At 39.2% G+C, this 13,424-nt stretch overlaps 1 protein-coding gene across 2 annotated transcripts in view; it reads left to right on the top strand.

The window, feature by feature from the left end:
• The window catches only part of ARHGAP18 (Rho GTPase activating protein 18), a 97,897-nt gene extending 91,186 nt beyond the window's left edge, over window positions 1-6,711 (top strand). For both annotated transcript variants that reach the window (XM_074896291.1, XM_074896290.1), the window contains exons 13-15: window positions 662-786; window positions 1,920-1,981; window positions 4,329-6,711. In XM_074896291.1, the coding sequence (XP_074752392.1) occupies window positions 662-786; window positions 1,920-1,981; window positions 4,329-4,420 (279 nt within the window). In that variant the 3' untranslated portion in view covers window positions 4,421-6,711. The remainder of the gene's footprint in view (window positions 1-661; window positions 787-1,919; window positions 1,982-4,328) is intronic.
• Window positions 6,712-13,424: the final 6,713 nt, after the last annotated feature.

The following is a 13,424-nucleotide window of genomic DNA, read 5'->3' as shown; positions in this document are numbered from 1 at the left end:
TAATATGATTGATATTCATCATCAAGGATTTTGGGGTTGAAATAAAATACAAATCCATTATTTAGTCAGACCTGCAGGTTGACTAGCTGAATATATTCTGGAGAATAAAAAATAGGGAGAAAAAACTACAGTAGTATCTGTTTTAAGAGGAAATAATACTTGAAAAGAGGAATCACTTAAAGTAGACTGACCTGTGAATACTTTGTGATTTCTTTTTTGGCACAAAATTCAGATTAAATGAAATTGGAAAGGTTTCTTCTGGAAATTTTAGCGAGGGGACAGTACAGGGGGGTTACCTGGCTTTCATGCCTGCAGCAAGTCCTTTCCATATCAATCTCATATGTTTCTTATCTTACCGAAGTGTGGCTTTAATATAGCAGTAATTATTATTGTTGTTCTTGACATCTTTGAGAAATAATTAAACACTACTGTTCGTTTGTTCTAAAGTTCTCCCTGCTGTTAAAAAGAGATTTGGTCTGAAATAATTTACTGAATTACCATTAATATGACAATGTAGTTATCATATTTCTGCAGCAAAGTGTAGTAGATAGTAGTTAAGTACAGAGCACTGTACTAAGTTACTTATTCCATACCGTATTTTGAGAAGCTCATCATAGCTAGCTGCTAGAAGCTTTGTTCCAACACCGTTATTGCTTTGCAGGCTGATGTTCCTCAGGGAGTGATACGGGTGCAAGCACTTCATCTTTCGAAAGTTTCCATGGCAATACAGCTGACAGAAGAACTGAAAGCTGGTGATATAGTAGCCAGGTTTCTCAGCCAGAAAAGGTACAAACGCATTTTTATTTTGTTATAATTTCGGGAGAAGTGGCTTTACATATATCAAGAAAAAAGTTTTCAAATACTTTAAGTCCAGTTCATGAACTTTTCAGATTAATTTAGCCATTAGAATACATGCTTGAGGAATTAACTTACCACTCCTAATGTCAATAAAGCTCACAAAGCCTTCAGGAATAAATGAGTGCCATTAGTAAAAAATTAATTGGTGTTTAATATGATGGCTCTGGAATAGTTTTGTAACTTTCTGGGAACAAGACAGAAGGAAACTCCAAGAAAATAAGTCTAGGAGATAAAGGAATGAGGAAAAGAGAAAGAAAATATTTTGTAAAAAAAATGTTTTTTGGGGAGATAAGTATGTGTAAATGTCATGCATGTGCAGTGATTTAAAAGGAAAGCTGCATTTGTGTCATCCAAATCCATTTATATTTATATATATCTCTATCTCAGACTTAGCAAAAAAAAAATTTAACACATGTGCATCATATATAACTATTCATGCTAAAGTAATAATATGATACACTAGTTGAGATTAAGAAGCTGCTTTTTTCTAAATGCTGTTTTTAGAGGTTTACACTTTCGACAGAAAGTTATTTTCTGGCTGTGCCTTATTACTACAATTAAGCAGAGAGAATAATGGAATCCCTTTATAATACAGGGACTTTATTCTTCCACTGTCTTTTTTTTACTTCTCTTAGTTGCAGCAAAATTAAAACCAGCAAGAATGTGGTTTCTCCCACCCAACCATAAGTCTTGTTCAGAACTATGAAGTGTTTGAGGGGAATACTTATTTTTACAGCAGCAGTGAAAGAATAACCGGAGGGTAAATATCAGGCTATTTGCTAATAACAGTGGAATTCTTTTCTAACCCCCACAGTTTCTTCATATCTATCTTATTTTACCTTTTCTATAGTGTATTGCTCGCTTGCAGGACTATTCATTTGCACTAGTATGCAGGGGTATTCTTGTTCACTTACTGTATCAGTAAATGAGCATAATCATGAAGGGTTTATGACAGCTACACTGCTGATCTTAATTAGCATACTTTCTCCCAGACACATCTAAGTGGCTGATGTACAAGCTTTTTTGCAATATAGTTATTTACTGTGTTTTGTTCCTGACAGTGGAAATCTCCAAACACTCAAGAGAGAAGAGGTCTTTCTTTACGAAATAGGAGGAAATATTGGTAAGAATGGCTTCTGAGCAACTTCTTTTGCTACAATAGGATTCTGTGGTACATTGTCCAAGGGCTTCACTGTGGTTGCATTTTTATTCATGTCCCTAGTTCTCCCTGACACTAAGGCAGACAGTTAACCTTGGGGAGAAGGAAGCAGAGATGTTGGTGTGATCGTTGTATTAGTAGTATTTTATTATCTTTCCCAGAGGAAGACGGCAACTGTAACAGATGTTTCTGATATGTATGTACAGTGAAGAAGCACAGAAAGGTTGGGTAGGAAGGTGCCTGAAGTTCATCTTATTCATCTCTTTGTATTGAGGCATAATAAGTGAACGTACAGTCCTTCACGCTCTGCATTTGAGCGTTGCTTGCAGGTTCCTTTGGGGAAAAAAAACACTCAACCAGAAAGATGACCTAATGATAAAATTTTCCAATGGTTAGTCTTTCATGCTCTGTGTCTTCCAGACCTTCTTGATTAAAGCAAATAGCAGATCAGCAAGGTTAACGCCAAAGGATAATTTTAAACACAGTTCTGAAATTTTTCTTGTTGAATGCAAAAGTATTTTTGGGAATCAGTTTCTAATCACAGTATTCTTATATATCAGAAGAAAAAAAAAAGAGAGAGAACTAGAAAACAGTATTGGATTGGACTTACATTTACTTTTTTCTTATTAACTGTGATCTGTTAAACTTTATTTAAAGTTATAAAATTCCATGCCCAGTATTTCTGTACTCTGCAAGTTTAAATCCTGTATGTAAACTGCTATTTCTAGATTTTTTTTCCTTTTTACCTAATCACTGTTTTAAATAATTTTTTGTGTGTATGTGTCTAAACCAAAAGACTTACACTAAATTAAAAATAACACTTTCCTATGTTCCTTACAACGGATATATTTTAGTGTTTTTACTAAGTTTGATGGCAAAAATTGAGTTACTAAAATAGCTGGATGCCAGGTTAACATATTATATGTTCTCTTGCATATCCAGTAAGTACACACATATGCTATGCCTGTTAAAACAGGTTGTGATTCCAGATGTAAAACATTTTTTTAAGGAGAGAAGTGTCTTGTTTATTGTACAGAGGTGTAATCATTGTAGAAAAAAGTTTTTGTAACGGAATTCCAGTGAAACTGGAACAACCTAGTATCACTTTAAACATGTGACAGAAATAGTATGTGTTTTAGAGAAAATACATGGCTAGTTGCTGATTTGGTTTGTTTTGTTATGAAATAGGATAGGAAGCTTAGATGTTTCCTCTGTCTGAATGGTTTACTTCCAGACAATTTCAACTTTAGTCAGCCCTTGTAAATACTAGTCTTTATTAATACTCTCAGTTGAGATAAGAGAAGCTCCCTGATTTTAATCTGCTGTACGGGTTTAAGTAAACCAGCTGTCCTGGTCTTTGCCATTTCTCTTTCTCTGCCCAATGTTACTGACTCAGGTTGAGGGAGCCCAAAAGTGAGAACACTTGACAGGCTCATGATATACTCATGTGCTTACACTTATGCGCATAATTGTTACATGTACAGTGCTGCAGTCCTGTCCCCTAGCAGATGGAGCTGCTGAAGTCTACGGACATTTTCTAAGTACTTGGTACTCTATAGGGCTCCAGGGCACTGAACGGGACTTCTGTCATTTCTTCATGACCAGGACTGGATAGGGACATGGCAAACCACTGTCTCTGTGCTCTCACTGCCTGACTATGCTGCCCTGTGTTGGGAAAAGGGCCAAGTTCAGCAGTGTGGGCAGTACAGGTTGTGTAGATTGGGACAAAAATCCTCTAGGGAAGACAGTCTGCCACCTGGCAAGGAGAGCAGATGGAGAGGGAGCAGATAGAGACCGATCCTGGTTGAGCCAGGAGTTTTGCTTTCTCGCCTGGTCTGCACCAGAAGTCCAAAGAGCTGGCAGACAAACCCAGCTGCAATGTTGCACCTCTGCTTGCCTCCCGCTTCAGGAGCACAGGTGCTGGAAACTTCTGGCTGGCACACGAGCCATCTACCCCAATCACTTGCAGAGATGGGTAGGAGAGGGGCTGTGATGTAGAGCTGCAAATGCATGAAATAGTGCTTTGCCTGGAGGGGAATGGGAGTAGGCAGATCTTGATGGATCAGCATATGCTATTTTCATCATAGCTACTAGATGTAAATTAATTTCTTGTAACGCACCAAGAACACTGCACTACTTTTCCCTCCTACGACAGTAACCATTACAAGTGCTTCAGCTGCATTGTCCTTTGTTAAATAACACACAAAGAGGGCTTGAAAACCTGAATGGAATAAAACAGTGACAGGAACTTTGAAAGTTGTTTCCTTTCTTTTTTGGTACCAATGTAACCACGTATCTCTTCTATTTCTAGGAGAACGCTGCCTTGATGATGATACCTATATGAAGGACCTATACCAGCTCAACCCAAATGCTGAGTGGGTTATAAAATCTAAGCAGAGCTAAGCTCACCACTAATGGCAAAAGAACCACCTGTGGACTTACTTTGTAAGGATGAATGTTTCAAAGGGACAGTGCATCCTTTCACCATTGAATTGAGTTATATGTATTAATAGACTCCTATCCAGTTTAAAAAAAAAAAAAAAAAAAGTGATGGAAACCCAACAGTGACTACCAGTAAATTTTCAGTTTTACTTGCAGCAAAATTTTCGAGTGCGCCGTTTTCCCACTCATATTTGAAATAAGAATAAGTACCTTAAATATTTTAATGGCACTAATCTACCTCCCATCTGGTAGGTCTTGTTTCAGAAGAATTTATTCTTCAAACAGATGTTTAACCTCTTCAATATTAGAGATCTACAATCTGTTTGTGTAGAATTGTGTGTTCATATAGGTCTTTACAGTGCTTATACACTGGAGAACCAAATACTGATCAGCACTCCTGAATGGTACAGTATTAAAAATACCTAAAACCAGTCATATGAATTTCCCAAGTAAGTGTGAAATTCACAGGAAAAAACTGCAATGCAATATACTTTGTCTTTGGAAGTCCTAGTTTTGTTCACTTTGTAGGTAAAGTTGGATGAAAACTGTTTAAAAACAACTGTGAAAATGCTTTCTATGCAGATTTTTTGCTAGATCTTTTAAATATTTTTTATTCTTATTCCAGTTGATTGTATTCTTTAGATTATTAAAAAAAAAAAAAAAAAAAGAAAAAGAAAAAAAGGAGCGTGTGACAAGGTGAGTAATTTCTAAAGCTCACCACTCTTGGCAGTGTCCTTTCTGGAATATTGTCATGCACTAGAAAGACCTTTAGGTTTTTCATCAATGATATGCAGCCATGTTTCATACACTTGTTTCAGTTTTTGTGGACATCTGATAGATTGCATTTTGTGAACTGCCAAAACCTGCCAATTACTAGCATGATAAAAACTTCCAGGAAGAAGAAAGTAACTGTGGAAAGAAACTGTGGTCTAAATTTCATTGGTAGCAAACCACCAAACCTTTCAATCAAAATAAGTGTAAAGATCTACTGTGGAGCTCATACAGCCTTTTTGGATATTCTCTGCCATCAGCTTTATGTCTGGTCTATCCTGCACGAGGCTAGAAATCAAATTCTGATTTCCCTTATGCTGATAGACGGTGTCTAAACCACTTCAAAAATTAATAGTCCAATGGTGAACTATGGCAAATCCTTCTCTTTGCAGGGTAGTACTGAAAGCTCCCTGTGGAATTCACTGATAATGAATTATAGACAGATGTGGCTTGTTGCAGCACAAAGAGCTGTGGACTGTAGCTCCAGAGCCCCAGTCCCACAGCAACACTTTGGGCTCACTATCTTGTGTACCACTTTACAGTTTATTTGTAAACTAGCCCAGCCATGCTTAAGTGCTCACACCTATGTGCTGACTATCTGAAGTAACTACTGTGAAATTATATTCTTGGAATGAAATATTTTCTTTCAATGCACACACAGAATTATATTGACCTCACAGGGAATATTCTACATACAATCAACGACTGAATTATATATTTTTTTTATGTGATCAAAGCTGATTAAAGGAATAAAGGGTCTTTCTGCTGAGCTTTAGATACAGGCCTTGGTGTTCTCAAAGTAACCACTGGAACTCTCCCTTTTATATATAAGCAGTGAAACAGAACTCTGAAAGGTCATAGAAAAATTAAACAGCTACTGATTAGTAATCCACAGCGTATGAACAATTTTGGGGACCTAAGTATTTATTCTTTTTTAACGTCAAATCTGTCTTCATATGGAGAGGAAGCACTGAAGGGTTCTCCGAAGCAGGATGAATAAAATAGGAAATTGTTCTAATGTTACTGTACTGTCCACGATACTCCATCTACTTGGGTACCCCTGCATGGTACAGCGCCGTGCCACTGTGGGCAAACCCTGTAAGACAAACCACTTTTGTCAGTAGAACAAACCACACTCCCTGTTCTTTAAATGTAAGGAGTAGAGTAGAAAACCAGTTCAATGCTTAGGTAAATATTTATTAATCTAATGTAATAAATATAAGGGGTTTTTTCATGTGATACAAAAATTATGTGTGTTTTCACAATACATTATAGTTCTGTGTAAGATTACTTGTTACTGGAACTCTAGATGTTATTTTAATCAGGAGTAAAGTGCAGATGATAGGAACAGCTGTACAGTTTCAGTATAAAATTACAACCACCCTGTGGCTATGATCTCTTAAATAACATTGTTTCTGGTTTAGTGCCATTATCTTTTTTAATTTAAAAGCTCTTTTATAATTAAATGTTGTTTTTTCTGACTTCTTTTCTCATTTGAATTCTTCCATTTGTATGCAAAGCATACACAATTGACATGAAGTGGTGATTATTTTCTAATTTCACACTTTATATCTTTGTAAGTAGGTTGTAGTTTTGTGTATGAAAACAGACATAAGATAGAGTCTTGCAACATGAATGACTGATGGAAAAGGGAATACTGGCTAGAAGTTAAAAATTTCACTGCAGTCACAGCCCACCTTAGCTAAATCCGTAATATAACACAGTGAGGGAACAGCAACCCTCTCAGCATTTATTGAAAATACTGGCTCTTAATTCTTCATAATTAAAGAATTAAATTAGGACACAAGGGGGAAGTCCAAAGGCTTTCAGGTAAGCTGATAAGAATCTTTTATAATTAAGAAGACAACGCTGCTTGGGTTGCTTATTCAGGGCAGTTTGGGAGCCAATCTTTGTTCGACTGAGGACTTGGGAAATGCATCCATAGTTTATTTTTTTTTCACCCAGCTGACAGATGAATTGATTTAACACTTAGTGTGCAACCCCATGCAGGCAGAGTGGCGGGGATGTGTCCAGCACAGCCTTTGACATCCCTGCTGCTTTGCCTGTGCTGCAGGCCTGGGAGGAGGGGACAGAAGGAGTGGGGAAGCAGACAGTGGCCCCTATACTGCTGCCTGGATGCTGTAGAGCATGTAGATGTAGTTTTGTGCTCAAAAATCATCCTCCAATGTACATTAGCAGGGGAGGGTGAGAGGGTCCACAGTGCTTGTGTGGCGTGTTAACACCTCTCTCACACTGCCTGTCCTCTTCAAAGACCAGAGTTTGCACTCATTTTCCATAGCCTCCTCTACTTCCCCACATTGCATGAAGCTCATGTGCCATCCCCAGATATCCACGGGTGCTAAGAAGAAAGCTGCCATCCCAACCACCTGCCCTCCACCTGAGCAGCAGTGAGGCAGGCAGCCGCATGGCAGGTTTTTCTCACATTGCAGGTCAACAAGCAGCATGTGTGTGTGTGCTGGTGATGTTTCAGGAAGGCGGTAGGGAGCAGGAAGATGGATGAGTTGGAAGCCTTGGCTGAGTTTCCGTCAGGCCTTTCAGTATGCGGTGGCATGACTGAAAGGAATTCAGGGGGAAAGGAGACTCATTTTTATCCATCGAGCACTGACAATGAAGGAAATATTTGAGAAAAGCCTGCTTGAAACTTCTTCCAGCCCATTATTTCTTTGTCATATATTCTAAAAGTAATGGAACTCTCCAATAAGTATTGAGTTAAATTGCAGCAGAAAGGTAACTTGGTGAAAGGTTTGCTAAATGAATGATTTCCTCTGTGTCACACTTAAGTATATCTGAGGATTAGACCTCTATTGTACTTCTATTTTTAAAAGGTTGCAGCCATTCAAAATAAAATGTGTATACACTAATCTTGCAGCAATATTTATAATAATTATTTTTTATTTAGACCAATGCTTTAAAGATCTTCAAACCACTGTTTGTGTTTGCACACAGACCACATCTGAGGCAGGTAAGTACTTATCATCCCCATTTAACAGATGGGAAAAGTGTTCATAAATGGCTGGCCTGCGGCTAGAATGGGTGAAATCAATCTGATTTGTAGAAACCAAACATAATCCTCCAAAAATTGTTTTAAAAATCTGTCATATTGCCAATAACAGAAGTACAGCAATCATGAATCTGACTTCAGGGGACTGTTCTAATAAATACAATACTGTGGTTTCTAGCCTGGTTTCCAAAGGAAAGGTGTCTGGGGTAATCTCACTGCCTGTGTGTGTCTTCCCCTAATTACTTTTGAATCTGCTGGCAGACTTCAGTCATTTTTGGCAAATGGAGTGGGGGGAGGGAATGTCTCAAAAATAATTAAGTTTCTATGAGCTTCATAAAACTAGGCAACTGAAAGGGAGACAGAGGCAGTACGAGCCCTTTGTTCAGAGGGAAGATGACAACATAAGCTCAACCTTTATTGAGGCACCAGAACAGATGCGGGAGAGAGGCCGTACACACACTCTGACTGCGGAGGGAGGCTGTGCTTATAGCTCAGAGCCAGCCATCAGGAATTGGCATCAGGCATTTAGATGCTTTGTGAAAGCACTTGCTTGTGTTGCCTTCTGAGTTCTGAATCTTTGCTGATGTGATGTGGGTGATTGTTTCTGAAGCTGCAATTGCTCTTCTGGGCTGGCTTTTGTGGTGCAGCTTCTCTGCAACTCCTGGTTAGTACGGCTTATCCCCACCTCTTCCCTATGTACTGAGCACCTTCCTGGCCTGAGCTGTCCCTGCAGTTCATGGTGTTCACACAGACAAGGAGGTGGGTGGTGGTACATCTGCTCTCTCTGCTTGTAGGGCCGTTGGAAATTACCTTTGTCCTGGACAACGATCAGATCTAAATTTCGTCAGTATCAAAGGACAGGGTTCACATGCAGGTTTTAAACTGTAGTGGGAATATAACTGGCCATTCAGATCCTCTGTTCTGAATTGTACAGAGGTGGTGGTAGGTCACAATCCCTGCAGATGTTGCCACTCCTTGATTAGTCCCATCTGGTATAAGTGAAAGGATCCTTCATTCTTCCTGTAGCCCTGTAAAACCAATAAGTAACACTAATGTACATGAAGAGCGTAAGAGTATTTTACCTGCCGAATGAGCTTTGCCCTCTGTGTTACCATTACGCCTCTGTAGTGCGTTACTCTTGAGAACACCTGGGTTTTGGTTTAATTGTCTCAGTTCCCATGAGCAGTCTGGTCACATGCTATGTCACTAGATCAGGTCTTGCGGGTCAGTCAATTCTGTGCTGCTTTCCCATGGGGTTTCTTGTGCCTTCAGAGCTGTGAAACTGCCACCTGGTTATGACATGAATGTGTGCTTGCTGTCTGGTGTAATTCATCTCCCACTGGGAAGAAGCAGAGGATCGGTCCTACAGCATGCACATCTTTATCTCCTTGTCTGAAAGTTGCCTTCTTTGTGTGAAATCCCAGTAAGCTGCCACGGACAGACAGACTCTAGTTTCCTGACTTGACCCTGACTTGCCACAGCACAGCAATGATTTCTCATATCTCTGTTTCTCATGCGGTGCCCATGGGGCAGCAGCAGGTGCCCATGCTCTCCAGTGCCATGCCACACTGCGCCATGCCGTGCTGGTATATATGCTAGTGGTCATTTGTGTGTTCCTGTCTGCTTTCATGCCATCCTGTCAGCTGCACAGAGATCTCTGACTTCCTGAAGTCATGTATTTAATGCATTTTTCTCACACCTGAGGTTAGTCACACAGTACATAACTCATTTACCTGAGATGGTGCATCAGGCAAGTACAACTTCAGCGACCAGTTGTCTGGACACAGTGAAACTGTGAGGATAGAAAGCTTTGCAGTGCAGAAAATTGCAAGCTTGAATGAGTTACTGGAATATCCCTTGTGGGTTATCAACATGCAGATGTATGACTTGCTCCAAATCACCCAGAATAAATGAGGGAACACGTAATTGCTTGGAAATGTCAGAGGTTCCAAACCCTGGGCTGCCTTGGATTAACAGCTGGAAACAGGTTTCTCACTTATTCACTTTTTCCCCTAATCTGAGGAGAGTTTGATTAAAATCTTGCCTTCTGATTTTGGATTAGTTTATAGTGTGTCTAGCCTAATTTAGTTGTCTTGATTATATTCTAGCATGTTTCCACACTGTGCTCTGTCAGTTTTAAAGCAAATGAACTCCCAAGCCCTTATTCTGGATGCTCCTCCTCTGCCATAGTCTGCCAGAAGATGTCTTTATTCATAAATCTCATTCAGCCTGCACGAAGGGAGTTTCAGCAGGAACAAGAGCCTGAGTAGGTGAAATGTCGCTGAGGCTCATTTTGGGGTTTTGCATATCTGTGAAAGACAGAGCTCAGAGGTGCCTGTCTCAGCATCCCAGCCTGCCTCCTGTTCTTCTGCGCTTCGGTCTCAGTACAGCATTTTGCTTCTGTGACTGTAAAATCTTGGGATGCAGCCAGGTGACATCCATCTGGGATGCTAGTTTTGTTTAAAACACTTGATCTTGAAATAAGCAGTATTTTGTGGGGTATGATAAGGGTGAAACTTTATCATGCAGTCTTGGAGTTCTGGCAAGAATATCTGATGGTGCTTTTAATGTGCCACTGTGAACCAAAAAAAAACCCCCAACTTTCTTCTCATTGGATTTAGCAATGAGAAAACAGACAATTCTGATATAGTTAGGAGTTCAGATATGTTTTTGCAAAAAGTAGATCAGAAAACACTATGCAAAAACCTATTTGCTTGTTCAACTTTTTCTACCAAGATGGTGAATTTTTATTTTTGTAGGTCTCTGCTGAGAGGTTATTCTGATTTTTGTTACATTTTTGCCTTGGCTAGATGTGAGAGAATTATTCTGGGTTTTGTTGTTGTTATTGTTGTTTGTTTTGTTTTGTTTTAAAATCTTACTGTTAAAAGTATTGTTAAGATAACAGTGATGGGCCAATGTATGAACATAAAATGGAGTACTTCGGAAGAGGATTCTTATTTATTCCAGTTCCTTCCAAGATGAGAAAATGGGACAGCCAAGTCTGTAGACCAAATGTTTCTGTCATGAACTGTTTCACCAGAGGTCTTCTAGGAGGAGTCAAAAGACAAGAATACCCACTTTCCCAGTCACTCTAGAATGAGAAGATGTTCTGCAGGTGGTGTTGCCAGCACTCAAAGGCAGTCATGACAATAGTGTGGGGTTGGAGTTTTAATTTTTTTTTTTTCTTTTGGAATTGGCTAATTTTCCTCTTTGAATGCATTGTTGTTCAGAATAATGAAAATTATTATGAAAGCATAATAGAAGGATTTTTTTCTGTAAAGCCACAATGTAGGTGTTTTGGGTGTATATATAGAATACACTGGATTACAATACTCTGCCCTTCATTTTTCCTGGAGAATTTCTTAGTTGCTGATATTAAATCTGCTTAAATCATTATATCTGCGCTAGTACAGAAGTACTTGCTAATCTAGAGATACACCATTGGTAAAGCTAGGAAAGAACTATTTTTTTCTGCCAAAAAACCTCTGGCTGTGGCACAGTAAATTCTGAAAACACTTATTTGGTTCTAGGAAAAAGTAATTAGCACATAAACAGTACAAGTAAACAGTATTATTAGATATGCTGATGGTGACAGGTATCCCAGATCCATCTATTAGGTGCCGTATCACAAGTCTTTACTGGTGAAATGTCCTTAAGGTTACAAAATAATTTCCTAAAGACTCCGTTAAGAAATGCTGAGTGTGGACAGTACTGATGAGAGTGGCTATCCTTCATCTGTCTCTACCTTTACTTTCAAGTTATTTTGGCCCTCCCACTCTTTTAAAAAGCCCTTTAGCAATATTCAAGCAGTTAATAAGACAGAGACATAAAGGTCTATCCTGTATGATGTTTGTGCTGGTGTGTTTCGTCTACGTTATGTACAGAGGAAAAGGCCAGAAATAATATTTTTCTAATGTAACCCCAGAAGGCTGTTGTTCCCAACAAATATATTTTAAAGAGGAGCTGGTGTTGCCAAGGGGTGCTCCAAAGGACATTCCTGAGCATGGGGAGTCTCTCGGTACAGATGTGTAGGAGTGGCTGCTGCTAGAAGTGTGTATATATGCTGTGTTGAAGGATGATCCACTGCTTCTCCAGCATTATTGAGTGAGTGTGAAGTGACCACATATTTTTGAAGTGAAATGACCTCATCCATGCCACTATCAGAATTGGCAGAGTAATTAGCACTGGCTGCTTCAGCACTATAGGAGTAAGTTTTATAGTGTAACTGTGTATTGTCCCTTTGGAAGGGACTTCTTTACTCAGTGAGCCTGTTTATCTTTGCCATGATGCTAATGGTTTCATAGACCTTTCTGGTTGTTATCTCCTCCGGTCAAAGAGTTGCAGCTCTTTTTGTTGTCCCGTGTGTGGAAGCCAGTCCAGAAGTTTGGTTGTCTATGTTGCATTTCTTGAACCTTTTCTTGTTATGGTCTGTCTTCTCAGATTAGGGGAAATCTGAAACGTACCTTGCATTCACATCTTATCAAGAGGTGAATGTTCACAAACTGTATGGTGGGGCGGTCATTTTTTTGTTCTCTGTACATCAATGACTTCTGATACTTGTTTGGGTCTTTTGGCTATTTTTAATCCCTGGGCTGACAATAGTTATTAATGCAATGATCTTTCAAGTCCAGCGGTAGACAGTTCAGATTCAATCACCGTGAATGCAGTATGGGATGACTTCTTATTTTCATTGCTTTATACTGAATTTCATCTGCCATTTTTTCACCAGTCATGAGGTCGCCAGTATCACAAAGTCCTTCTGGAGCTCTCTGCAGTTTGTTTCTTTAAAAACTTCAGTAATTCAGTATCAGCAACCAATCTTACCACTTTATTTATTTACCCCCACTTCAAGATCAGGTGTATGTTGAACAGCTTGGGCACAAGTGCCACACTGGTGGCCTGCCTGCAATGAGACTGTGGATTCCTATCTTTTCTTTCTCATCTTTTAAACTTGTTTATTCATGTGAGAACCCTCATCCCTACACACCACAGCCCCCAACAATTTAATTGCTTAATTGAGACTTTTGATGTCTCTTTTCAGTCTTGGGTCTTCCTTATTCACGTGGTTATCAACTTTCTCAAAAACTCCAAAAGGTTCATGAGTCCTGACTTTATAAAAGAACAGTATTATCGTCAGAAATGGGATAGTACAGTTAACAATTCAGCTGTGTC

Source organism: Athene noctua, chromosome 1 (genome assembly GCF_965140245.1).
Source record: "Athene noctua chromosome 1, bAthNoc1.hap1.1, whole genome shotgun sequence".
NCBI lineage: Eukaryota > Metazoa > Chordata > Aves > Strigiformes > Strigidae > Athene > Athene noctua.
Note: the sequence above shows the minus strand (reverse complement) of the source record. Positions and strands in the feature narration are given on the sequence as shown.